General features: G+C 56.0%; 3 protein-coding genes across 4 annotated transcripts in view; 2 read left to right on the forward strand and 1 right to left on the reverse strand.

The window, feature by feature from the left end:
- The first annotated feature begins 2,339 nt into the window (after positions 1-2,339).
- Positions 2,340-11,562, forward strand: DNAJA4 (DnaJ heat shock protein family (Hsp40) member A4). Its single transcript, XM_029951954.1, has 6 exons — positions 2,340-2,749; positions 4,195-4,299; positions 5,416-5,643; positions 6,642-6,872; positions 8,850-8,950; positions 9,060-11,562. Exons 1-6 carry the CDS (start codon positions 2,692-2,694, stop codon positions 9,273-9,275), a joined length of 939 nt encoding a protein of 312 aa, XP_029807814.1. The 5' UTR covers positions 2,340-2,691; the 3' UTR covers positions 9,276-11,562.
- WDR61 (WD repeat domain 61) overlaps positions 11,300-27,102 on the reverse strand; it is a 16,085-nt gene continuing 282 nt past the window's right edge. Inside the window, exons 2-12 of one of the 2 annotated variants that reach the window (XM_029951952.1) lie at positions 26,866-26,974; positions 24,847-24,897; positions 24,051-24,078; positions 22,519-22,624; positions 21,979-22,151; positions 16,800-16,948; positions 16,577-16,670; positions 15,575-15,668; positions 13,981-14,073; positions 13,243-13,321; positions 11,300-11,533 (exon numbers count right to left, since the gene is read on the reverse strand). In XM_029951952.1, coding sequence (XP_029807812.1) covers positions 11,444-11,533; positions 13,243-13,321; positions 13,981-14,073; positions 15,575-15,668; positions 16,577-16,670; positions 16,800-16,948; positions 21,979-22,151; positions 22,519-22,624; positions 24,051-24,078; positions 24,847-24,897; positions 26,866-26,898 — 990 coding nt within the window. In that variant the 5' untranslated portion in view covers positions 26,899-26,974 and the 3' untranslated portion in view covers positions 11,300-11,443. The remainder of the gene's footprint in view (positions 11,534-13,242; positions 13,322-13,980; positions 14,074-15,574; positions 15,669-16,576; positions 16,671-16,799; positions 16,949-21,978; positions 22,152-22,518; positions 22,625-24,050; positions 24,079-24,846; positions 24,898-26,865; positions 26,975-27,102) is intronic. The other variant, XM_029951953.1, reaches the window with a different exon arrangement.
- LOC115302424 (synapsin-1-like) overlaps positions 26,897-27,102 on the forward strand; it is a 4,773-nt gene continuing 4,567 nt past the window's right edge. The window contains exon 1 of the mRNA XM_029952328.1: positions 26,897-27,085. Coding sequence (XP_029808188.1) covers positions 26,897-27,085 — 189 coding nt within the window. The remainder of the gene's footprint in view (positions 27,086-27,102) is intronic.

Consider the following 27,102-nt stretch of genomic DNA (forward strand, 5'->3'; position numbering starts at 1 on the left):
GGTGGTGGTGCACACCCTGTAGGGGGCGGATCAGGATGGGAGGGGGCGAAGGGGCAAGGAGACTGGGACACAATTCACAGAAACTGCCGTAGAGTTCTCTAGACTCGTCCCCTTCTGGGCCTCGCGTGCTCTGGCCACCCTGGGTACACCTTGTCCTGTCTGCCCAAGTGTGTGCGGTTCTCGCCCTCTTGATCCGTCACGGGTAGAACCTTAGTTTTCCTCCCAGGTTTGTCACTGTATTATTAATGTCTCTTCAAAAATAGATGAAGCCAGTCTTTCCGCCCCACGCAGAGACCGCTAGGACTCCGCTGGCCTTTGTTTGGGGCCCTGTTGTCCTGTGTTGCTAAGCGCCGGGTGGCGGGTTTGTTGTCAGGTGCTCTGTGGAGTCCGTGTCCCCTCGTCCAGCTGGCTCTCCGCAGGCCCTGTGGGCGGGACCCGCAAGCCAGTCCCTCTCGGACAGTGCTGGGGGCGGCAGTGTGGCGTTACCCCGATCGGCTGGAGATGTGTCCCGTCTTTTGGCCCATTTCACTGTAACTGTTAGTTTGGATCGTAGGTATTCAAGCTGACACATCATCCCAAAGTCATTTTTTTCTCACTGCACAGTAATCTCCTTAAGGTCAGGTGGCAAATGGTCGAGTGCCCAGCTGTGAGGTGAACCTGAACTGGGCCCTAGAGTGCTGCAGCCCTGGGGGGGAGGGGTGACCTGCTGGGGGAAGTGGGAGCCCCCTCCCACGTGGGACACGGCCTCTGAGCCTGGGCATTGCTTCTGCTTCTCAGACTAATCATGGAGTCTGTTACGGCCAGGGCCTTTCAGGTGCCCGGAACACTTGGTGAGTACTTCTTGTCCAGATTCTCAGGAAGGATATTTAGTCCCAGACACACAGGCCCAGAATCTCGGGGGGCAGCCTGGCCTGCCTGCCGCCAGAACTACACCCCTGGCACCCAGCCCCAGCCCTGGATTGCTCTGCTGCGCGGAGGGGTGGTCGTGACGTAATTTTTTAATTAAGACTTGAATTTTAAAATACCTAGTTATTAGTAGCTATCGTTTGTTGATTAGTTACGTATTAGATATGTATCAGGGATCTGTAATATAAGAGAAAGCCTAGCCTTCTGTCGGATTTACATGCATATTTTTTCTTTTTTTGAGAGTAGGGGGAGAGAGTGCACGCACACACACACATGTGCAAGCAGGGGATGGGGCAGAGAGAGAGTCCCAAGCAGGCTTCCAGCGGTCAGCACAGAGCCCGACTCTGGGCGAACCCACAAACTGTGAGATCCTGACCTGAGCTGAAACCGAGTCAGATGCTCAGCCGACCGTGCCGCCCGGTGCCCCGCGTCGGTGGCTTCAGAGCACGTTTTCATTCCCGCGCGTCTGCGGAGGCGGCAGCGTGACTGGGTGGGGACAGACCGGGACCCTGCTTTCCGAAGCCCTCCCCCCGGAACCAAGCCACTACTCCGGGGTGGCCCAGCTCTGGGGCCCGGGCTGCCTGCCTGGAAGGGCTGAGGCCGGCACCGGAGGGGGCGCGGCGGTGGCGCGCAGGGGTGCGCTGGCTGCAGGTGTTTCATAGCGTCCTCCTCTCACTTCGAGAGCCTGCAGGCACGTTGGGGAGATGGGGGTGGGAGCCGAGCCCGGTGGGATTCCTGCGGAGGCTTCTCGCGCCGGAGTGTGTCGCTGCGTCGTCAGCTTTACCGGTCTCGTCGCCATGGTGGCCCGAAGCGGCACAGGGCGTGAGCTCTCGGCCCAGAACCTTCCGCAGGTCTCTCCGAGGAAAGACCCCGTCCCCGCACGCTTACCCTCAAGGAAAAAGTCACATTTCTGCCCTTGTCCCAGCATCTTTCTGGCCATGGTTCTCCGGTCCGGGATCACACTGCGTTTAGTTTTCTTGGTTTTTAGTTTTGCAGAATGTCTTTCAATTTGGATTTTCTGACACTTTAAAAAAAAAATAATAATTGGATCCCAATACACACTTTTGGCAAGAATGTAATGCGTGGGGTGTTTTGTCTGCGTGGGGGCCCTGGACCTAAACACCGGGAGGCAGATGAGCTGTGAGGAGAGAGGTTTTGGTGCTGGCGGGAACCAAGATGGGAGAAAGCCTGGGGGGTGAGGTCGGACAGGTGCGCCGGGACAGGTGCGTGCGGGAACAGGTGCGCGGGGGGGGGGGGACGGGTGCGCGCGGGGACGGGTGCATGGGGACAGGTGGCGCACGGATGTCTGTAGCAGAGTTTCATGCTCGGAAAGCAGGGGAGCAGCTCCTGAGCTGGGAGGCGGCCACACCGGAGGTCAGGGATGCTGGGGGTGGGGGGAATAGGTGGAACCCCGGGCAGCCGAGGTGAGGCCGGAGGAGCCGCCTTCGCTCCTCCCACAGGCCCTGCCGAGGGCCCCTCACCGGGTTGGCCCCGCTTCCTGCCCTGCGAGGGGTGCCCCGGAGAAACCCGGCTCCCGTGCGGGCTGGCGTGGGCGGGCGGGAGCAGGCTGCGGCTCTGGTTGCGTCGGAGCTGGTGGGTGTGCTTAACCGAACTGCTTAACCTTCTCTCCCTCATTGTGATCTCTCTCGTTTTATCTTGAAGTTTAAGCTCATATCCCAGGCATATGAAGTGCTTTCAGATCCAAAGAAAAGGGACATTTATGACCAGGGTGGCGAACAGGCGATTAAGGAAGGAGGCTCGGGCAGTCCTGGCTTCTCGTCGCCCATGGACATCTTTGACATGTTCTTTGGTGGTGGGGGACGGATGGCAAGAGAGCGGAGAGGTAAATACTCGTTAAAGACGTTACTGGAGCCTCACGGTTTTCAAACCGCGTGTTCCCGGGGCCATGCAGGCCGTGCCTTAGAAGGGCGCACGCGCTGTGGGGGCCGTTAGTGCCGCATGGCTCGCCCCTGGAGCGCCTCGGCTCTTGTGCCACCTGACAGCCTGCAGACCCTGCCCGAGAGCGGAGCCAGTGCCCTGGTGGCCAGGAAGCCGGTTCACCTGCCCTCTGCTTCTCTGTCCTTGGGGCAGGCCCCTGAGTGCCCTAAGGACATAATGGCACCTGCCGTCTCTGCCCCCTGACCTGGTCCAGGGCCCCGCGCTGGGTGTGTGGCTGGCACTCTGCAGTGTGGCCTCGTTTTCTCAGCCTGCTCCGGGTTTCCAGGTGACCGGATTCACCCCCTTCTCTGGTTTAGTGGCTGCATCCCTGGAGGTGCCAGGAGGGCCGGCCCTTGGCTGAATGGCCCTAGGCTGCTGTTCCTGAGTTCAGGGATTTGCTCCTCCACCTCGTTCCTCCGGCCAGGCTGTGAGCTGCCCGCCTCTGACTGTCAGCCGTGGTCTCTAATTGCCCTTCCCCCGCTAGTCTGCTGTCCATAGTCTGCTTTGGACCTTGAAGCCAGATAGATAGCCAAGCTTGTTACAACCCTGGGTCAAGTCAGGAGAAAAAAGCTCTGCGTTGGGGTTTAAGGAGGGCACTTTGGCCCGCAAGAGGCCCTGGAGGAATCAGGCGGTCTGTGTTTTCTGGAAGAATGTGTTTTTACATCATAATAGACTTTGAGCTACAAAAGCTTGGGTCAAGTCTTAAACACAGCTGAAAATCACTGGCGATCCGGAACATCCCGCCCTGTGGTCTGGGTTTGGGGCCGGCTTCTGTCATTGACGTTGTTGTGGACATGATTAAAACCACGGGTGTCCTCACCGCCTCGGATAAAGCCCTTCACTACCTGAATCGAGTTGTGTCTCGTTTGTCTCGGGGATTGGGAGGGTCCCGTGGGCATCGGGGGGCCCGGGACCCCGAAGATGCAGACGAGAGTTCTCGCTTGGCCAGACGCCAGAAGGGCTCACACAGCGAAGAGCACCACGCTCGGGGGAGCGTCCAGCTGGAGGTGCCTAGACTGCTGGTCCTCCTTCCCCTGTGTGGGAGGGGCCCCCTCGTGGGGAGCACCGGCACCCCGGCAGGGTCCCCCGGTGGTCGCCCGGTCCTCAGGGCTGTGCGGAGAAAGCGAAGGCGGAAAGTTGTTTGGTGCGGGTCTGGGGTCTGTCTGGATATGGGCTCATGGCTCCAGACGGAATTCGTTCTGTGCGGCGGCCGGGGTGGGGGGGGTGGTGCGACACAAGCACCGTGAGACCGTGAGGAGGAGCGTCGGGCGCGGCTCTGGGTTCTGGGGGTGCGTGCGCGTGCGCACATTTACTACCATATTCGCAGTTGTGCCTTCTCCCTCTCCCAAGGCAAAAATGTTATACATCAGCTGTCTGTGACTCTTGAAGATTTATATAACGGAATCACAAAGAAGTTGGCCCTCCAGAAAAATGTAATTTGTGAGAAATGTGAAGGTAAAAATTTTAAAATATTTATTCATTTTGAGAGTGAGAGAGAGAGAGCAGGAGCGGGGCAGGGGTACTGAGAGAGAGAGGGAGACACAGAATCTGAAGCAGGCTCCGGGCTTCGAGCTGGCAGCACAGAGCCAGATGCAGGGCTTGAACTCATGAACTGTAAGATCATGACCTGAGCCGAAGTCGGAAGCTCAACCGACTGAGCCCCCCAGGCGTCCCCGACGCCTAAAGCTTGACCTCAGGTCAGGTCTTGATCTCAGGGTTTTAAGTCCAAGCCCAGAGTTGGGGTCCATGCTGGGCATGCAGCCTAATTTAAAACAACAAATTTAAAGTCAAGATCATTCACTTGACTTTTAGGGGTCAGCAAACTGTTTCCATAAAGGACCAGAGAGCTCGTGGGTCATTGGTCTCTGGGCACCATTCAACTCCTAGAGCTCCCGCAGCCGTTGGTATAAATGAGCAGACCTGCCTGTGTTCTAGGAAAACTTTCTTCACACCACCAGGCAGCTGGCCATAGTTCACTGCAGCTTGACTTATTATTTTTTAATGGTTATTTATTTTTGAGAGAGAGACAGTGTGTGAGCAGGGGAGGGGCAGCAAGAGAGGGAGACACAGAATCTGAAGCAGATTCCAGGGTCCAAGCTGTCAGCACAGAGCCCAACACAGGGCTTGACCTCACAAACTGTGAGATCATGACTTGAGCCGAAGTTGGACACTTAACTGACGGAGCCGACCAGGCGCCCCACGAACACCAGCTTTAAAAGAGGATTTTTTTAGAGAAAAATAGTATCTGGTGACCTCAGATGCACGTTGTCCTGAGTTGGCCGAGCTGAGGAGTCACCCCTCCGGTCCTCACGACTGGGCCCACTCGGCCCCTGTGGGCAGGGGTGGAGGAAGACGGGGCCCAGGGAGCCCAAGGGGTGAATCAGCTTGGCGTGGCCGGGACCTCGAACCTTTGCGATCCCACGCTAGTGTCTGGACGTTACCCGCCCCGTTAGAATCGCCCAGACTCTAACGCATTGCTCTCCGTGACCGTAAACAGCCCCGCTCCCTGCGTCCCGCGTCGTGGCCGGTCACGCCCCTGCCCTGGCACCTCTGTCCGCCCCTCCCCCCCAGGCATTGGCGGGAAGAAGGGCTCTGTGGAGAAGTGTCCCCTGTGCAAGGGCCGAGGGATGCAGGTCCACATCCAGCAGATCGGGCCGGGCATGGTGCAGCAGATCCAGACCGCGTGCGTCGAGTGCAAGGGCCAGGGCGAGCGCATCAGCCCCAAGGACCGCTGCGAGAGCTGCGGCGGCGCCAAGGTCACCCGCGAGAAGAAGATCATCGAGGTGCACGTGGAGAAAGGTGAGGCCGCCCAGCTCCACGCCGCTGTCGGGAAGGGAGGCCTGTCGCGCCACAGACGCCCGAGCCACCCCTGGTGTCCCGCCCGGCGCCCCGGCCTCCCTGGCTGCACTGCGTCCCCTTCACCTGCCGGACTTCGCTGCGGTGGCTCCCGCGAATCAGCAAGGCTTCCCGCTGATTTTGGTTAACTGTTCCCCCGCCATTCTCCAACTGTTCCTTTATTTTTTTTTAACTTTTTAAAATGATTTTTATTTATTTTTGAGAGAAAGAGACAGTGCTAGCAGGGGCGGGGCAGAGAGAGAGAGAGAGGGAGACACAGAATCCGAAGCAGGCTCCAGGCTCTGAGCTGTCAGCATAGGGCCCAACGCGGGGCTCGAACCCACAAACTGTGAGATGGTGACCTGAGCCGAAGGCAGCCGTTCAACTGACTGAGCCACCCAGGCGCCCCTCCAACTGTTCCCTTAGCATCACTGGGAGGACTCTTGCTGACATGGGCTGCTTGCTCCCGCATGCACGCCCTCTGCTGCTGCAGCCCCCCCCCCCCGCCCCGCCCCGCGGCCCCTGCGGTCCGTCGGGCCTGGCACCATCGGCTTAAGGCCTTTCTCATCGTTCGCGGTTCTCCGTGGATCACTCTGTGGATTCCTAACCCGGGACTTATCCTACACGAGACATGAGACCAAAGTGCACACGTCAGTGCCCAGACTGACAGACTGACGGGTGTCCTGAAAGGACTTGTGTTGAAGCATCCCGAACCCTGTGCCCGTGTGCCCGCACCCCCGGAGCCGCGCACCATGTGTGCAGAGAAGGGGGTGCCGACTGCCTGCGCGTGGGGGTGGGGCGTGTCCCCGCAGGGCCGCGTGCCAGGATGGGGGGGGCGTGATCCCAGCCACCGCTCCGGTTCCCGCGAGGTTGGGAGGTTTGAGGACTGTGTGCGTCTTCACAGCCTTGGGGGAAATCGGGTTTCTAAGCGAACGCTCATCAGAAAGGGTGCTGTCTCCTAGGTATGAAAGACGGGCAGAAGATCCTGTTCCACGGAGAAGGAGACCAGGAGCCTGAGCTGGAGCCTGGCGACGTAATAATTGTGCTCGACCAGAAGGACCACAGCGTCTTTCAGAGGCGAGGCCACGACCTGATCATGAAAATGAAAATTCAGCTTTCGGAAGCCCTTTGTGGCTTCAAGAAGACGATCAGCACGCTGGACGATCGACTGCTCGTTATTGCGTCCAAGTCAGGTAACACCTCGGAGGTGTGGCCGTCGCGCCGTGCTGCGGGGGCCCGGCTGCGTGCGCCTGGCCTCACGCTGGGGCCGGGGGACCTCTGTCACGCGGCTTGGCCTGGCTTTGGATTCCCCAAGGCCAAAGTCCTGGCTACCGACTTGAGAACTTCATGAATTTTTAGAATCCTCCCCTCGAAAACCAGAACTGGGAGTTGGGGGGGAAGAGCCTCAAACAGGAGTCGTGGGGTCCAGCCCTCTAACCGGGACCTGCCAACTGAAACTTTTTAAGACTTGGTTTGGTGAGGAAGCAGCCGGTAACAGGTTGTGGCGTCTGTCAGGCGGTCCCCGCAGCCGCTGCGCTGCCAAAGTCCACGTGGGACACATTTTAGAGGAGAAACTTCCCGAGAGGAAGAACGTTGCCTGTCAGCCCAGCCGCGGCTCTCCCGCAGAGCCGCCCGTCTGCACGCCCAGGGGCACGCCGAGCACCCCCGCTCCTCTGGGCCACATCCCTGGGGGCAGCAGAGCGCCGGCAGGAAGGGCTGTGGGGGACAGACGGCAGGGGGAGGGGCTGGGCCGGGGACGCTCTGTGTCGGAGCGTCTGCACAGGCATGGCCGGGACAGCCCGTCTCTGGCCGTGAGCCCAGCGGCTCTGGTCCCCTTGGTGGGCTCCGAGGTTCAGGGCTGCGGGGGGCAGGCTGGGGCTGGGGCAGGGTGGAGGCTGCCTGTCCAGGGGCAGCGGCAGTGGCGCTGAGCCCCCACGAGCGGACCCAGGGCCGCCCGGCCTCCGCGCCATCTCTCCTCTGCCCGTCCTTGCTCCCCTCCCGCCCTGGCGTGTTCTTTCTCTGCCGCCTTTCTCCCTCTGTTCTGTGTCCTCCTCTTCTGAGGAGGTACGGAGTCAGGTAGCCAAGCCTTGATCAGAGTTTTTTTTCTTTTTTAACTTTTTTGTAACCAATTTTAAACTAACAAAGTTGTAAACGTAAAAACAGTACAGGGATCTCCCTGTATGACTTGCCCATTGTTAACGTCTGACCCTGATTCCTTGTTTGCTCTGTGTGTGTCTGCACGTGAGCAAGTCCCATGGTGCAGGGGGCACCCGCACCTCCTCCCCAGCTGCCTGCCCCCCAGATGTCTCCTCCCTCGCTCGGTGGGGAAGGCCGCGGATCCTGGTTCCCCCAGGGTCCTGGGCCGGCGGGTGAGCAGGTGCGGGCCCACGGCCTGCACACGAGGCCCCAGCTCTGACGGTGGGGGGGGTCTGCTGGGCCGACGCCTGCTCTCCCGGCCACGGTGGGAGGGGGCGGGTGACCTGGGAGTGGGTGCAGAGGGGAGAGCCAGCCCCCTGTCCTCGCTTAGTTACAAGGAAGGGCAGGGGCTCCGCAGAGCCATCTGCTGGGGACTTCTCTCCTTTCTTTCTGCTTGCTTATCCTTTTCTGTGTTTTGTCTTTTTGGTTTACTGGCTCTCCTGGTTTGGGCTCTGCTGCTTTCTCCTCCCGCTGTCGGGTCCACGAGGGAGGTGCCTGGAGCGGCTCACTTGTCCTCCTTCGGCGTGTGGCTTCCCCGCCCCCAGTCAGAGGTGGACTGGAGAGGGGAGGGAGAGGGGAGGGACCGAGAGGGAAAACCCTGCCACCCAGCCAGCCCGCTGGAGGACCCAGTGGCCTCCCCGCTGCACCCATTACTGCTGCGCGTTTCCTTGTTTGTGCGTTTTCATAACTGAGCGGAGCTCGCTTCTGTGGGGACCTGTGTCCGTCCTCCTCCACGTCAGGAGCGAGGTGCCGTTCTAGACCCGGGGGAGAACTGTAGCTCTGGGACCACCGTGCCCAGGTGCCTTTTGAAAGAGTAGCTGCAAGACCCCAGAGGCGGGCGGGTTGGGCTGCGGACGAGGCGTCACTCCGGTGTCCTGCGTCCTGCCTCACTTTCTGACCGGGTTCGCCCTCTGAGGGAGGCCCCCCAGGCGCCCCCGTCTTCCTGCCTCCTAAGGGAGCCTTTTGTGCGGCAGGGGAGGTGATAAAGCACGGGGACCTGAAGTGCGTGCGCGACGAAGGAATGCCCATCTACAAAGCACCCCTGGAGAAGGGGACTCTGATCATCCAGTTCTTAGTGAGTCCCCCCCTCCCCCGCCTGTTCCCCGCCTGTCCTCCTAGGGGTTGGGGGGCGTGCCTGGGCTGGGAAGGGACCAGCGCCGCTCCCTCCCGCCTCCCCCCTGCAGGTCCTCTTCCCGGAGAAGCACTGGCTGCCTCTGGACAAGCTCCCCCAGCTGGAGGCCCTCCTGCCCCCGCGCCAGAAGGTGAGGGTCACGGACGACATGGACCAGGTGGAGCTGAGGGAGTTCAGCCCGGGCGAGCAGAGCTGGCGCCAGCACAGGGAGGCCTACGAGGAGGACGACGACGGGCCGCGGGCCGGGGTGCAGTGCCAGACGGCGTGAGCGGCGCCAAGTGTGACCTGGGCACGATGAAGATGGCATCGCCTGACGGCCTCGTGTGTGGGGTGTCTGTGTACGTGTTCAGCTCTCGGCTGCTGAGTGTCGTCTTGTTTTTTTTTTTGGTTGTAACTTAAGTTATAGCTTAATTTATATTTAAATGTTCCAAGTGTGAATCACCTCTAGTCTGCATATGGATGTTTATTTACACTTCCAGGAGACTTCTGAGATGCCAGTGGCCACACCGACACTTTGTGCTTCCGGGGGCCTTGCCCCGGCGCCCACACCCGGCCCTCCCTCCCCAAGGCAGGGACCGAGGGCCTCGTCCTGGGGCTGCTGCTCTGACATTTCCGAATCTAGATTCTAGAGGACCCTCAAGAGCAAAAGCACATCTGTGGTCTGACTCCGGGACCAGCGAATGGGGGGCGAGCAGCGTCCTCTCTCCTGGAAGCTTCCTGGCTTTGTGGGTCCGTGTTCTAGTTTTAGTGTACGTGCTGCCGGAGCGAGCAGAGTGGGTCTGTGCTCTGCGAAGCACCGCCATGGCTGGCTGCCCGCGGCCCCGCCCCGTGTTCTGTGTGCTCTTAATGATTTTCTGGTGACCGCCTTTGCACTGCTCCCACAGGGCGCTTTCTGCAAAGAGCAGGAAGCCTCCCCAGGGCCCCCGGCCTCTGGGCAGCCACAGTGGGGGAGCCCGTGGGCTGGCCTGGACGCTGTGGCCCCGTCGCCTCGGCCCAGACGCGGCTCCCTTCACGTGTCGCACGGCTGCCTGGTCCCGGGCCGCTGCTCTGCCGCGCCTGCGGCGTTGGGCCCCTGCCGCCAGTGCTGGCCTGCTGGCACCCCCAGCGGGCCGGCCACAGCTCCCATTTAGGGGCGCCGCAGCCGTCCGCCGCTCTGGCCCTGTCCTTCCCACAGCAGGCTGTCCGGAGAAACTGCCCCCCGCGCCGCTGGGCGGGCGAAAGCCGAGGCCACTGGTCCCGTCCGCCCTTCCTGGTTCTGCAGAAGCGGCGTCCGCCGCAGGCCAGGGGCCGCCCCCAGCTGGACCGGAGGGGGCGGGAGGCCCGCGGCGGTCAGGGCGAGAGTGAGCCCACCCTGGGCCCTTGTGACCACTGGTTGGGACAGACCCGAAGCCACCTCTTCCAGCTAAGCCTGTGGAAATCTGTTCACAAGCGGATCACGTCCGGCCCCTTCCCTGGCGCGCCAGTGGGGCCTGGAGGGCATTGCTCAAAACTTACTCCACCTGCACACCTGGCACTTTACAGTTAAAACTGAGCCGGGTGAGAGACGGAGGCTTCTGGTTTTTTAAGTGTTCTCAAGCTAAACGAGGGGCGCTAAGTGCTCCCGCGGAGCTCTGATGTCCCGGAGCCTGTACGTGGGGTGAGGAGAGGTGCAGACCCCGGGCCCAGACGACGGCCGAGGACAGACGGAGTGGTGGTTGGGTGGGGGCGTGGGGGGTGCTCCGGGCAGAGGAAATGTCAAGGGCTCTGGCTTACAGGAGGGAGACCAAGACCCAGAAACAGGAGGGGCGCTGGCTCTGTTCGAAGGGTGCCGGGGGGCCTGGGGGCAAAGCACACGACCTTACCCGCAGGTGAGGTTCTTAAAACCCAGCAACGAGCCTCAGAGTGTTAGCCGTTTCCACGCAGACCGAATTCAAGGGGCTGCTGAGAGAACCGGGTGTCGGTCCTCTGGGGAGACTGAGGCAGGGCTGGAGCCCGAGACGCTGTCAGGCCGCACGCCCCTCTAACGTTAACAGGGTGCACAGTGCAGCAGCGGATGTTTTCAAAATATCAAATAGATGCCCAGGTAGGTAGGACTCCAGAACATTCCCACCTGGCCAGTCCTGCGCTTGCCGGACCCCATTCTGAGACTGGTCAGCTTCATCAAGTCCTTCCGCGGACTCCGCACCCTGGGGGAGGGAGCCTGTGCCCGGAGGCCGCCAAGCCCAGGAAGTGCCTGGGGCGCACGGATGCCCACACGGTGTGCGTGGAAGAGGCGTGTTCAAGATCGCGGGTGTTGTAGAAGTACGAACAGCATTTCCAATAAAACATGAAAAGATTTATATTGTATCTACAAAATTTAAGTTTCTGCTACAATAAATGCTCTATTTTGTTACGCTAGAAAGGTCAGGAATGTCGCGATCACTGTATCATTCTCTCTGTGCACCGCCCGGGCGGTGTCTACACGGGGCAGTCATAGACGTGAACCTCCTGGTCATCGCCGACAGACACGATCTTTGAGCCATTTCCATTGTATTTTACTCCCCAGACCTGGAAATCAAATAAAAAGGAAAAACAAAGTTCTCTTGTCTTTATTCTTTACGAACGAACATCCTTCTCTATTCTCACTATGTATGCCCATTCTAGGAAAACACCAAGGAAGGCGGTCCCATGTTTTCTGAACCAGCAAGAATGGGAGTTTTCTTTAACGAGATTACTTTGAGCTGCTGCTGTGATCATTCCCTCACCTCCCATACTCCACAAAATCTCATTTCTAAACACAAATCAGTATAAAGGTTTATAGAACCTGAGGAAGGACCTAATGCCATGAAGACAGAAGCCACAGGGGACAGGCATGGACTCTCCTTACGTTTCTAGAAAGAGAAAGGCCCCAGGATCGTCCCAAGGGCACGGCCTCCAGGGGCACGTGCACCACCGAACGCCTGTGCCCCCACTGTGCGGCCGTCCCGAGGCCCGGGTCTCACTTCCTACGTGTCAACCTTAACAGTCACCCCGACTTCTTAACAAAACTGAGTGGCTGGAGTTTCCTCAGGTCAGCCTGTCACTCTGACCCCAAGTGGCAGGGCACAGTCGGTGGGCGGGGGGGGGTCCGGCCCCAATCTCCGTGTTGCCACTGGGCAGGCTGATGGCCTCACGTCTTTCCCAACACCACCTCTGAGACAAGGCCACGCTCAGCCCCTCGCACAGGGAAACCCCACCAGCCAGGGGGATTTACTTCCACAGCAAAATGTTTAAATCCAGAGGTGGAACATGGAGACTAAACCCCTGGACTTTGTGAGCAATGATTTAAGATTAAATGGAAAAAAGCATGAACAGTATGTTAACTTTAAGTTGCATTCCAAAGAGGGGGTCAATGGGGCGCGCCCGGCTGGTTCAGTGGGTGGAGCGTGTGAGTCTTGATCTTGGGGTTGAGTTCAAGCCTCATGTTGGGCCTACATACAGATTAAACAAATGTAAAATTAAAAGAGGGCATCATCATAAAAACAGCAATATATTAAAAGTCAACTTTTTTATTGCCCTGGGCATTTTATTTTTTAAAATAACTAGTTTCCCAAGACTTGCTAGTCAGAGTGGCCGGGACCAGCAAGCGGCCTCACCGGAGCCGGTGAGAAGTGCAGAGCGCCAGGCCGCATGCCAGACCTGCCCAGCGGGCCTCTGCCTCCCACCAGAGCCGGGGGCCTCCCGAGCGCCCCTCGGACGGGGAGGCCCCGCACTGGGACACGGTTTCCGCTCACGCCCACGCTGGCGAAGACAAGGCTCCCAGGGAACAGAGGCCCCTCTTCCGCAAAGACTGATGCAAAAGTTACCAATACTGACAAAGTCAAACAACCTATAAGAATCCGTGGCTTCAAGTATGTTTAAAAAAAAAAAAAGGAGGAAGGAAAAAACAAGAGAAGAAAAGATTACGTCACTTCTGCCGACGGCCCCAAAAATGACATGCCGACTGAGCGACGGGCACTTCTGGGGAAGGTTCTCCCCGAGCCACACGGCAGCGCCCCCGGAACAGCGCTCCCCACGGGCCCCTGAACGGCCTTGAGGCCGGTGCCACGTTCTCGGATTGACGTCACGCCTCCCGGCTTGCTAGGCTGCCAGCACGTCCACGGTGCCTGGGGCCCAGACAGGCCACCGGACGCTGGCTGGACGGACACCGAGCAGGGAGCCCCACGGCCTCTAGGCGGGTCTGGGAAGGGCAGGGCGGGTGCAGGACACCCAGCGGACACGAAGGAGCCGGGCCATACCTGATCCTGGTGATCGAAGAAGGTGTGAACACAAGTCCTCGTCCCAACGTCCCAAACTTTCACACTTTTGTCCGACGAACTATTTTAAAAAGGGAACGTTAGTTAAGCTGGAAGGCATGTGACCAGAAGTCCCACCTTCCTCCTCTCACCTACACTCTGCCTGCCCGTCTGCACAGGGGCCAGCGTGGGCCCCGGGGGCCGTGGTGCTGGCGCCTCTGTGGCCTCCCCCACGCACGGGGCGCCACTTCCCTGGGTTCTGGTCTGCCCTGCCCTCACACAAGTGCCCTGTGCAGGAGAAGCGCCTGCTCCCAGGTCAAGGGGGCCTGTCCCAGCCTCCAAATGAAGGCTCGCTCCTGAGGGAAGCGGCTTCCGTAGCCTCTGTGCAATGCCAGTCAACCGTCTGTCTCACGTCTGTCACCTGTCCTGGCCGTCCTGGGCTTGAGTGACACTGGGCTCTAAAAAGCACAACATTCCGCAAACAGATTTACATATTTTTAGTGACTATCAGAACACAGGCATCCACTCCTAAAGCAACTACGTGCAGAAGCCTAGACTGAAAAGATGCACCTCTGTTCCCACTAAGGACAACTACGTTCTCGGCGTCAAACAAGACGTGAAAGCAATGCAGAAACCAAGTCTACAAAAAGTGTCAGGCCACCTTCACATTTTAAGGTGATTCATAAAAAAGACCATCTTCATCTTCCCAGCATGTAAGGAAGGGCCAAGAATCATAAGTACCTGGAAACAAAGTGAGTGTCATCAGGACAAAATGCGACATTCAGCACCCACGACGCGTGGCCACTCAGTGTACCGGCCAAGTTGGCGTGTTGTCTGAAACGGGAAGTTTCGATCAAAACGGAGAGGAAACAAATCGGTACGGCATCATGAGCACAGAATGTGTGTACTTCCCCCGAAGGCAAAGAGCACTATGTAAGCCGAGAGCGTGCCAGCGGCTCAGCAGGATGACTCCCGACCCGGGACCCGAGGGCCGGCGGGGGGCAGGCCGCCTCGGACAGCAGGCTCTGACTCTGACCCCGGCCACACGGCCGGCACCCTTCCCACATGGGGCCGCTGCTCCCTGTCCAAGGGAGGTGTCCGTATCCACTCCGTAACAGATGTGGCTTGGATACGCATTCTCTTTTAAAGTTTATTTATTTTGGGGGCGCCTGGGTGGCTCAGTCGGTTGAGTGGCCGGCTTCGGCTCAGGTCATGATCTCACGGTCGTGGGTTCAAGCCCCGCATCGGGCTCTGTGCTGACAGCTAGCTCAGAGCCTGGAGCCTGCTTCGGATTCTGTGTCTCCCTCTCTCTGACCCTCCCCTGCTCGCGCTGTCTCTCTCTGTCCCTCAAAAATAAATAAAAGACATTAAAAAAATTTCTTTAAGTTTATTTATTTTGAAAGAAAGTGTGTGAGCAAGGGGAGGAGGGGCAGAGAGAGCATCCCAAGCAGCCCCCACCCGGAAAATGCCCCCCCGCCACACCGGGGCCTAATAAGCCAGCTCACTGGACACAGCCCCCCCCAGGTCCTAACAAGCCAGTACACTGGACACAGGCCCCCCCAGGACCTAACAAGCCAGCACACCGGACACAGGCCCCCTCTAAGTCCTTATACCCCCAGTCAGCTCTTGTCAGAAGCCACAGCCCCATGCCTTGATGACAATATTTTGTGCTCCAAAAGCTGCTAGAAGAAGGAGTGTTCCGACTGCCAGCAGCCCCTGGAAACCCCCAGAGGCCCGAGTGTGGGCGGGCACCCAGGCGGTCAGGGGTGCAGCACCCACTCACCGCTGGGGCCTGGAGAGGTGGGATGTGTGCCCCCAGGGGATCAGGACACCACGCTCGGGCGCCCTGAGCCAGAGGCACACAGATCTCGGTACCGAGTCAGAGCGTCAAGGACACAAACTCCTCTCGGGGGAGACTGGGGGGCGGGGGGGCTGAGACAGTATGGGAAGAGCCCGGGAGAAAGGGGCCTTGCACAGGCGGACAGCGACAGACGGCAAGACCTGAAGAGAGCGGTCACTCACTCCTGCACCTCCTCACCTGCACGCTACTTACCTGCCAGAAGGAATTTAAATCAGAGAGCCCCACAGAGACAGGATGGCTGAGAAAAGGCAGGAGGGACCACATCCCGACAGGCAGACAGTGCACATCTCCCTTCCGGGACATTGTCAGTTCAAGGACAGGGGTGTGAGGGGGAGGAAGGCCGGGGTGCTGCACATAAGCCCCCTCGGGAGCCGGGAGAAGGGCTGCACCTGCACGAGCGCCAGGACCCACCCGAGCAGCGGGAGACAAGACGGACAGGTCGTGGGCGAGGACCAAGTCTCCGTGGCAACTTACACGTCATAGATCTTGATGTAGCCGTCATCTGAGGCCGTGACCAGCAGCTGAGAGTCCGGGGAGAAGGTCAAGGAGCGGATGGGCATGGCATGGCCTGGAAGTCACAAAGGCCTTTGTCAGGCTCCCCCCACAGGCTCCCCACTGACGGCGCCCCTGTTAATGACCACCAGCCTCTGAGCGGCACCGCCCAGGTGCTTTTGTCAGAGAGGGAGGGGAATGCCTAGATGGATCCTTCCTCCTGATGTTCTGGAAAATTCCACATAATCCAGGCCCCTCCTCCCGGAGTCACTCCTCCTCACTCCCCTTCCCTCACCAGCTGGACTCAGCACACACGGCTTGGGAAAAACCCTCTACTAGAGACACAGACAAGTGAGGAGACGCACATGCTTCTGACACCTATAAACGAACAGACAAGATGCAGTTCCCCACGGAGTCCGGTGCCGCATGCACGCGGTCAGAATTCGAGCTAGTATGAAAGAGCACAAGGCAGGGGCGCCGGGGGGCTCGGCCAGGTCACTGTCAGACTCCTGGTTTCAGCTCAGGTCACAATCTCACAGTTGGTAAGTTCAAGCCCCGAGTCGAGCTCTGTGCCCACAATCTGCTTTCGATTATATCTCTCTCTGTCCCTCTCCTGCTCTATCAAAATAGACATTTAAAAGAGCACAGGCTAGAAGGCTCGGTCCCACCCACCACGCTTGACAGGACTCACACCTATGCCCGGAGGCCACTGTCAGATTCTTGACAAAACCGCTTTGTAGCCGAGAAGTTCTGAGGCACCAAACCTGATGGAAACAGAAGTCTCATGGGGTTGAGGTGAGCCGGCCGCTCCCCAAACAAGCACAGTGCGGCCGTGCCGCCCGCGCCCAAGGCTTGGCGGTGTCGCAGACCTCCCACTGAGATGCTAGAAAGCTCCTTTGTCATTTAGTAGCATTTTAATAACCGAGGAATCCTTCCTCTGTGGTGGGACAACTCAGTCTGCACAAGAGAAAACGGGCCTCTTACCTTCCAGCGTGTGCAGGAGTTTTCCAGTGGCGATATCAAAGATATTGATGATTCCGTCTATGGCTCCGCTGGCCAGGTACTTCCCATCAGGACTCTGTGCGGAGAACACGCAGACAGCACCTGAGCCTCCGCGTTGTCGGGCCGGGCCCCACCGGACAGCCCACGCGCGCCACGGCCCGAAGCGCAGACTGAAGGGGGGGACAGAAGAGCAAGGCTTCCTTACGTATGCGATACTAAGAATGAACTTCCCTCTCGTGTCCAAAGAATATTCCTTTTTCCCACTTTCCACACCAAAAATGTTCACTTTCCCCACATGAGTTCCTGTGGCCAGATACTGGGAATCAGGGGAAAAGGCCAAAGTCCAGGCATCCACTGAACAGAAAAAAAAGAAAAAAAACACAGTGAGAAAAGATGTGACCTTAACTTTAAGAAGTTTTAAAGTTTTACCAATAGATACACTGAAGAGAAATTAGAAACCGCATCCCGATTCAAAAACCTGTGTGTAAAGATGTTAATTCTTTACCCATGTGGTATCAAGCTACTTCCATTTTAGTAAAAACAGAACAAGTGTTAAAAGGATATCGAGAAACCAAAATCCTCATCCGCTGGTGGAAACATGCAATGGTGGGGCTGCTCAGAAAAACGGCGCGGCGGTTTTTGTTTCTAATTTCAACCTCTGGGCGCTCATCAGCTGTTTAACCCGCCCCCACCCCCTCCACTCTGGTGACCAGCAGTGTGTTCTCTATAGTTAAAAGCCTGTTTCTTGTCTGGGTTCTTTCCCCCCATTTGCTCATCTGTTTCTTAAATGCCACATACAAGTGAGATCACATGGTATTTATCTTTCTCTGACTTACTTCACCTAGCATAACACTCCTTCTAGATCCATCCATGTCATTGCAAATGGCAAGATCTCATCCTTTTTTATGGCCAAGTAATATTCCGTTGTAGATATATATCACATCTTTATCTACTCGTCAGTCAGTGGACACCTCGGCTGCTCCCAGATCTTGGCTATTGTACAAAACACTGCTGTAAACATATGGGTACACGTACCCCTTTGAATCAGTGCTTTGTATCCTTTGGGTAAATATCTAGCAGTGCGATTGCTAGATCACAGGACAGTTCTATCTGTAACTCTCTGAGGCCCCTGCACGCTGCTCTCCAGGGCGGCTGCACCAGTCTGCGTTCCCAGCCACCATGCACGGGGCTCCCCTTCCTCCACAGCCTCGCCAGCGCTGGTCTCCTGTGCGGCTGACGTCAGCCCTTCTGACAGGCGTGAGGCAGCATCCGTTGTGGTTTTGATTCGCATTTCCCTGATGAGAGTGACGTGGAGCATCTCTTCCCGTGTGTTGGCATCTGGGTGTCTTCTTTGGAGAAATGTCTGTTCGTGTCTTCTGCCTGTTTTTTAATTGGCTTATTTCTGGAAGGTGTCAGGTTACAGAAGTCTTCATATATTCTGGATACTCACCCTTTATCCGGCATGTCATTCGCAAATACGGTCTCCCATTCCATACGATGCCTTTTAGTTTCGCCGTTTCCCTCCTGTGCAGAAGCTTCATCTTGATGAGGTCCCCCCAGTACCCACTTTTGCTTTTGTTCCCCTTGCCCCAGGGGGCAGGTCTAGAAGGAAGCTGCTGCGGCCAGTCAGAGAGGTCACTGCCTGGTTCTCCTCTAGGATGTTTGTGGCTTCAGGGCTCAGATTTAGGTCTTTAATCCATCTTCAATTTACTCTTGTGTATGGTGTAAGAGAGTGGCCCAGTTTTCCCAGCACCATTTGTGGAAGAGACTGTCTCCCATTGGACATTCTTTCCTGCTTTGAAGATTAGTTGACCATATACTTGTGTCCATTTCTGAGTTTCTATTCTGTTCTGTGCCAGGAGCATACTGTCTTGGTGACTACAGCTTTGCAATATAGCTTGAAGTCCAGAATTGGGATGCCTCCAGCTTTGCTTTTATTTTTCAAGATTGCTTTGGCTATTTGGGGTCTTTTGTGGTTCCATACACATTTTAGGATCGTTTGTTCTAGCTCTGTGAAGAATTCTGGTGGTATTTTGATAGAGATTACAATACATGTGTAGACTGCTTTGGGTACTATAGACATCTTAACAATGTTTGTTCTTTTAGTCAATGAGCATGGAATGACCATGGAATGTTTTCCCATTTCTTTGCTTTCTCTTCAATTTCTTTCATCAGTGTTTTATAGTTTTCAGAGTACAGGACTTTCACTTTTTTGGCTGGATTTCTTCATAGGTATCTTACTGGTTTTGGTGCAGTTGTAAATGGGATTGTTCTCTTTACAATCTGACAGTTTCTTTTTTTTAATTTTTAAAAAATGATTATTTTTGAAAGAGAGTGAGCAAGTGAGCACAAGCAGAGGAGGGCCAGAGAGAGAGGGAGACGCAGAATCTGAAGCAGCTCTAGGCTCTGAGCTGTCAGCAAAGAGCCCAACACGGGGCTCAAACCCATGAACTGCGAGATCATGACCTGAGTCAAAGTCTGCCACTTAACTGACTGAGCCCCCAGGGCGCCCCTCAGCATTTCTGTCCTGGGCTCTCCGGGAACCTCTTCAGAGGCAGTTCCAAAGAGCTCCAGGAGCCTTTGGGGTCTGGGCCTAGAGGCCAGGGAGTCATCCAGGTCCCTGGCTCCTGTCCGTACCCTGGCCCACGTGCACATACAGGAATGCACCGAGTCTGCCATCCCGCTCTGCAGGATGGTGCTTGTCAAAGAACAGAGAGCCCCCGTCCCAAGTCACTCTCTCATGCCGGGGCTGCGAGCACAGAGGGCAGGCCCTTCCCAGCCTCCGGGGGTGGAGGGCAGGCCACTGAGCTGTACTCATGTCAGGGAGCAGCCGGTCCAGCCCACATGGGTCAACAGTGCCTTCCAAGGGGGGTTAAAACAAGAATCCCTTGCAAATTTTAACATGCATATTCAGAGGAGTAATAAATAATTTAGCTCTATCACTTTTCTGATGAAATGCTTTAAAAAGGAAATTAACTTCAGGGCACCTGGGTGGCTCAATTGGTTAAGTGTCTGACCTAGGCTCAGGTCATGATCTCAAAGTTTGTGAGTTTGAGCCCCGTGTCGGGCTCTGTGCTGACAGCTCAGAGCCCGGGGCCTGCTTCGGATTCTGTGTCTCCCTCCCTCTCTGCCCCTCCCCTGCTCACGTTCTGTCTCTCTTACTTGCTGAAAAATAAATAAACATTAAAAAAAATTTTTTTTAAAGAATGCTCAATTATCCAAGATCTGAAAAAGCTTTTATAATCAATAACTGCTTTTTAATGTGTCTTTACTATTATATGATTAGCATTTACTCTAACAGGATTATGCCCTTATTCCTATGATAATTAGCTATTTACAGGAATAACAGTTATTAGAAAATCTAATTTCTATTTCTTGCAGTTTAATTAACATTTCTAAATTACTTTAACATCTCCCTATTGACTGATTTACAATATGGAATTTTTCATATCAAATATCCTTATGCTCAGAATCAAGGGATTCTTATCCTGCACGCTAAGATTTGCATAACACACGTGAGGTTGGCCATTCGGATCCACCGCGCCCCCGCGAGCAGCGCCCCCTCGTGGGCGTCCTGCCGTCTGGCGGCGAGGCCCTGCGGCTCCCCCGCCTTCCCGGCCACAGGGTGCTGGCCAGCAGCATCTCCGCCTCCACCCTGCCTTCCTCCTCGGGATGGGTGGTTTTCTCTTTTCGTTCGGTCGTTTGCGTGGTGAGCGGTCTGCATTCCCCGCGCATATTCTCCAGGCGGGACAGCTTCCGTGTCCGCGCCCCCACAGTCGCCATCCGAGCAGTTTCCCTTCGGATGATTCAGCTGCTCTTCCGGTGTCAACAGCAACACTTGCTTCCGTTACCCTAGTCACTGCTGTTTAGTGGCCTGGTTGGTGCAGGTTCCAGATTGAAGAGAAATCCAGCCCCAGGACGAGTCTCTGTTCCTGTTTCTTTCCTATCAGTGACCGCTCAGCAAGCACGTACCACCCACGGACGCTGCCTGCCTAAGGCACCGTGTGTCAGGAGCGGCCCGCGGGCACACACCGTCCTCCCCCCGGGGCCGACCCCGCGTGCCCACGGCCACGCAGCCATGCAGTGAGCTCGGCGCCAGAGGTCTGGGGAAGGCTGAGGTGCCCAGGGTGAAATGGCAGCATTTCTCTCCTCTCCCTGGCTCTGTAACAGTCTTCAGAGACTTCGGGGGCTGGGCTGGGGCCCCAGGTCCTCCGAGAGTGACGTCAGCAGGTGAGGATGTGGGCAAGACAACCGTCTGGGCGGTCAGGGTCTCCCAATACGCAGCCCTTTCCGAATACATATCCCAGCCCGCACACCCTGATAACTGCCTCCGTGGGAACAGAACAGGGTCCGGGCGCCCGGGTCCAAGCTCCAGCAGGAGCATCACAGACCAGCATGACTTGCTTCTGAGGGGAAATACACTCAGTTTCCGGACAACCTCGCCTCCTCACAAACTCGGGGACTCCTACGCTCTCCAGGACAAAGACGGCCGGCAGCAGCAGTGGGGGCAAGCCCGCCCGCCGCTCCGATGCGGGCACCGCGCTGGGGGGACAGCCAAGCAGCTTCTCTGCCACCGAGGCAGGTGGCTCTGTGCTCTCTAGTGGTCACCACCCATCCTGCCACATGGACACTTACAAGTAAAGTTGAGCGGACGTCCTGCTGCTTGTGCCACATGGCCCAGCCCACCGAAATCGACAGTCCTGACCAGCCCGGATATTTATCAACACTGACGACAAGACTGTGCTGTTCTACGATACTTCAGAGAAAACACATGTTACTCCAGAAGTGTCCTACCTGTCACATACTAGGAGCCAGGCAGAGCGGTCCTATCGGCAGTGCACATATCAAATCAGAGGACGGCAAACAGAGAACCCCTGGGCCATCCGAGTACAGGTCCACAGCCCAAATCTAAAGCCTCTAAAAAACTGAATTTTTTAACAGGGTTGGTACTAAAATTTATTTGGCAGTGGGATCTGACAACACTCACGTTTAGTTGCTGAGATATTAGTGCTGGGAGCGCTCCCCTCCAACCCCACGAAAGGTATCACACAGTTTACACTCTCACATGATCCTCTCAAATCCAAAACCTTCTGCGCCTGGGCAGCTCAGTCAGTTAATTCTTGATTTCAGCTCAGGTCATGATGTCATGGTTGCTAAGTTCAAGTCCCGCATTGGGGTCTGTGCTGACAGCTCAGATCCTGCTTGGGACCTTCTCTCTCTCCTCTGCCCCTCCCACCGCCCTCTTTCAAAATAAATAAATAAACTTAAAAAAAAAAAAAAAAGACAAATTCAAAAAATTCTGGACTATAAAACATATCTATCCCCAGAGGTTTTGAAAAGGGATTGTGAATGTCTATTATCTCCCCTAAAAGTAAAACTCTTACCAGGTCCTGCATCTATAGACTTTATCTGTTTGCCATTTTCCAGGTCCCAGAGGCGGATGTGAGCATCGAGAGAACTGGATGCAGCAATGGGCAGCGTGTGGCTGATGTCCACGGACACCACGCCCAGCTGGTGTCCCTCCAGGCTCCACTGCAGGTCCAGCCTCTCATCACACCTTCAGTGGGGGACAGAAAGATGGGTTTCTTCACACACAGCCTGCTGCACCTGGCACCTGAGACTCGGAGCCCCCAGGACTGTGCACTACCAGCGGTCTGTGAACCGCAGAATCGGGAGAGGAACTAGGAGCCACAGAACACCGAATACAGTCAGATTTTAACTGTGGGACATTTTCCCTTTTTTTAACTACAGGGCCTTAACACCGAATAAGAGAACAAATGAGGAAAAAATAAACTGCCTTTTATACCACCAAACTGCTACTGCTTCGTAGCCTAGAAAACAGTTAATACTTTTTGCAAGTTGGGTGAGTCCAGAAGCAAAACCCTAAACCTCAATTCCCAAGGCTGTTACGGGAGAGTGCTCACCATTTCCAGACCTTCACCAGGTCATCCAGGGATCCTGTGACCACAGTCTCAGAGTTTTCTTTCTTGTTTGTCCCCCAAGCGACTGACCAAATGGCATCATCATGGGCTAGAATGGAAAGCAGTTCATTTTGAAATCTTCATGCAACTTCTAAACTGCTGTGAACTCATGCGGACATACTGCCCCGAAGATTCTGAGGCCCGTCCGGCTGCCCCCGCTGGCAGACTGCCTGCCCTTCCGCTCCCGTCAGCACTGCAGAGGCGCACACGAACAGCGCGGCTCGGAAAAAGCCCCTCACCCCAAACCACAGGTTCCCCGGGTGGGAGGGAGCACCGGAATGATCCGGTGGTGCTGGCATGCGTGTCGGGAGAGGCTATCACTTGGTTAAATCTAGTGAAACCGGCGGGAAGCCTTCACCCCCAACCAAAGACCCACACTTGATTAAGTCCTATCTCTTAAAGATCTTTAGAAACCAACAGGCAGTTCAACTGCAAACAGTACAGCTCTGAAAATAAACGCCTCCATACTTGAGTTGCCTCTTGCCACAAATGCCTCTTATGCTTCATGAGTCAGTTATTAAGTTTTTTGTAAGTATTACCTCAATCACAACAGCCTTATGAAGTAGCTGCTCATTTTACAGACAAGGAATCAGAGGCTTAGAGAAGCCAAGTAACTGGCCCAAAGTCAAACGTTAAAGAGTGAAAGGGGGACTCCAACCCCATCTACTAACTGAGGTGCGGCTCGAATCTGCGGTCCGCCGGCCTCACAGGCCTGCAGAGGGAGCCTTTATTCATCCTGGCAGCAACGGTCATGGAGCACCTTCCCAAGGCGTGAGGGTAAGGGCCCTGAGCAGCTGTGACTCACACGTGGCACGGCAGTGTCAACGACTGTGCCCGCCTGGAGCCGGCTGCTCACCCGAGCTACCCTGGAAGAATGCTTGGGCTTACACTTCAGACCCCTCAATGTTACCTACTTAGAGCGGAAGAGCTTCCACGAGGCACGCCCCCAAACTCCTCCAGGTGTGCTTAACAGTCCAGCATCCCGGACGAGACGCACTGCCGGACTCAACTCTCGCCTCTCAGGCCTGACCCCCGGCCGCCCCCACCCTGCCACAGCCGCTGCTGCACGGCCCCCAGCCCCCACCCCAGTTACATCCTCCACTTTCATTAGGGTCAAAGTCTCGGTGGGAGTCCCCGCACTTGTCTGAGGCGGAAGAACCAGGGTAAAGGCTCCCGAGGTAAGTTTGGAGGCGCAAATGTTTCCTCTTTCACCCTGGGAGCTGGGAAGCTCAGCTGCATCTTCCTCAAGTGGGAAAGAGTCCTTCAGTCTATTATGTGACTCCTGCTTTTGCTTTTCAGTTTGTTGTCTGGGGGCTTTTGCCACAGTTGTTTGAGTACTTGTTTTCAGCGGCCTCTGCCAACTCTCCCGCAGAGGGCACACCGGGCTGGGGACTGCGCGTCTGCTCAGGGTGCCCAGAGACACAGGGATGACACAGTTCTCCAGGCCGGCGTGCCTGAGCGGGCAGGCTCCTTACCTTGCTCCTGTTTGAAGAGAATACTGTACTAAAAAAGAAGAGACGCCACATTAGACCAACGGTCATACTTCAGATGTATCCCATCCCCTCCCCTAAAACACCCGTTGGCACCCAACTCACCAGCCATCCCCCCCAGTAGAGGCACCCCATGTGAGCTCCGTCCCCTGCCCTCCCCCTGACCATCCTGCAGGCTCCCTGATTCCTGCTCGTGCAAGACTTGCATAGTCAGCTACACCAGAAAAAAATCAGCTCTTACAGAAACTGAAGTCCCCCCCGCCCCCCACCCGCCCCTAGGTCACTGATAAATTCCGTGGATTGCCTGCTCTGGTCACCAGGAGGCTCTGAGGCCACTTTCCACAGCTTCTGCAGTTAAAACCACACAGCCCACTTAACCAGTTCCTGCTGTCCCGAACCCTACTACAACAAAGATGTCTCCTTTTGCAATATTTGTTTCTTTCTGGTTTTTAAGTGCTAATTCTTTTAATTTTTATTTTTTTATTAATAAACTCTATGCACAACGTGGGGCTTGAACTCACAACCCTGAGATCAAGAGTCACATGCTCTACAGACTGAGCCAGCCGGGTGCCCATTGACTACAAACTCTTTCCGTCAATGCGTCTGTAAACTAAGGTACTGGTGCCGCCTGACCCTCTGGTGACTAGGTGTCCAGGGTCACACACTTCCGGAGCAGAGCAGGAATCAGAGGCTCGCTTCCTGACTAACACCCAGTCCAACATTCTGGGCTTCGACTGCCAAAGAGACCAACTGATGTTCCTTCCATCACCACACGCCTTACCTGGTTGGTCATTTCTTTACCCAAGGATGAAGGGCTAACGGCCAGACAGTTCTGCGGAAACATCAGGGCTTCGGTAAGGGGGTGTCATCGGGACAGCGGGGGTGCACGAGGTTCCCCTTACCAAGAAAACAAGGCCACCCTCTGCCACAGCGCTGCCCTGATTCTTCTACGGATTAGCCCCAGGGGGCCCCTCACAGGCTCTAGCGGGTGGTGTGAGCTCCGCTGGAGCCCAGGGACCCACTCACTCCCACCCATGTCAGGCGCTCCTCTCCCCAAGCCGGCCTCCCTCCCTTGCTGCTCTTCAGGGAGGTAAAACCGCAGGCCCATTTAATTTTATTTATTCACAACTCAACAAGCAAATATGTGGGAGCAAAGCTGCTACAGTCTGTGAAGGGGTCTCAGCCCACGAGCACATGGATGAGGTCAGTAGCTGGAGAGAGACACACGTATCCCAACAGTCCTCAAGGACTCAGCTCAGCTAAACACAAACGTACTTTAAGAACAAATTGAATTTCTCAGCTATAATTGTCAATATTTTGTGTGCGTCCCCAGACCCCTCCAGCAGCCCTGTGAAACCTAGACACCCCTTCTCAGGACTTCTTAAATACATGGGACAAGAAAGGAAACCAAGTACTGTCAAGTCTTGCTGTTCACAGCGTCACGTCGATGATGTCTAAATAGACTGACACTAAATAGACTGAAAAAAAGAACCCTTGTTAACATGGAGGGCTGAAACAAGAAGGCAGTGTCTCCTTGGTCAGCTGCAACTGAGAACACGACTCAATTTTTTTTTTTTTTACCACCGTGCACTTGTTCATCAAAGACCGCAAAAGCACCGCAAGTACTGACTTTAGGCGGCCACAAATACATGTTAGCGTGTAAGCAACTTTGCGGATACAGAATCTGGGAATAACAAGGAAGGATCAGCCAAAACCAAATGTTATCAAAATATGAAAATTAAATTGTTGATTGCATATGTGACTCCTTATTAACACACAACGTAATGAGACTTAGCATCAAGTCTGATAACTGCTGTAATTTCAAAGCTGTGATGAGCTTATATAATATGGTAAGGTGTGGAAATATCTAGGATTTCTATTGGTGACTAAGTCACACGGTTAATACTGCGGTTTGTTGCCTACATTCTTAACCGGGGGGGGGGGAGAATGCTAAATTTCAGTTAGAGATTAGAGAACACAAAAATGTGGTTTTTCTTCTCATCCACATTTATGCCCTCCCCCCAATTCTACCCAGGGACAGAGGAAACCAAACAACTAAGGCATCCAGGGTACTTGCTTTAAATGTGCAAATCCCAAAAGGCTACTCTTGAAGGTTTCCCAAGGATAAGAGGAAAAACAAGCAATTTCTAAATGACCCTTGTCTGTGAAGCTCTCAGTCAGATCCGTAGTGCTTCACTCATCTGTGACCCACAGGAAGGAGCTCCCCTCTGCTGGCCCCGTGAGGCCCAGGCCCCCTTCCCTTCCGACCCGGATCCCACACTTAGCAACAGGGGGACAAAGGTGGGCATTCGAGTCAGGCCCTGCGGTGGGTGGCGCCCTGAACCCCCACACCCCTCTCCGCAGGCATTCTTGTCACCACCTGCACCTTCCTGGTAGCCCTGGAGAGCTGGAGGCTGCCTCAGCAGACCGTCAACGGTGGACACAAGCCACAGTAAAGGTGGCCCAGCTACACCCCCTGTTTCGTCAGTCTCTCATCACAGGTAATTTGAGAGCCAAGCGCCCCCAAGAACTTCTTTTGCCACCTCCTCTCTTTAGGGAACTTTGCCCCCGCTTCCCAAGCGGAAGTCATGGCTCTCTCCCGTTTCCAAAGCACACTGCACAGGCGCCATTACCCAGGCAGGTTCATAACCCACGAGGCTACGTGGCACGCGAAGTGACGAGGACCCAGGGATCCAGCCTGTGCTCGTCCCATCCGCCAGCCAAGAGGACAGCGTGGCCCAAGCCCTGGAAAACTTCCATTTACGGTCACAGAGGCCTCTCCCGAGAAACCAGTCCTAACCTCGAGGCTGCACAGTACATTCTTAGGACGCATGACAAGGCCACCTACGGCCCTTTTCGGGCCTCGCACGCCGAGAGGCAGCCAGGACGCAGGGAGTCACAGAGGCCACCTACGGGCCCCGCGGCCGGGAGCGTCCCGGGGCAAACCGGCGCAGAGGCGGCCGCCGGCCCACCCTCGCTCCCCGGCCTGCGGCCCGAGCCGCCACCGCCGACGCCAACCGGCGAGCGCGTCAACTCA

This window comes from Suricata suricatta, chromosome 9 (assembly GCF_006229205.1).
Source record: "Suricata suricatta isolate VVHF042 chromosome 9, meerkat_22Aug2017_6uvM2_HiC, whole genome shotgun sequence".
In the NCBI taxonomy this organism is placed as follows: Eukaryota; Metazoa; Chordata; class Mammalia; order Carnivora; family Herpestidae; genus Suricata; species Suricata suricatta.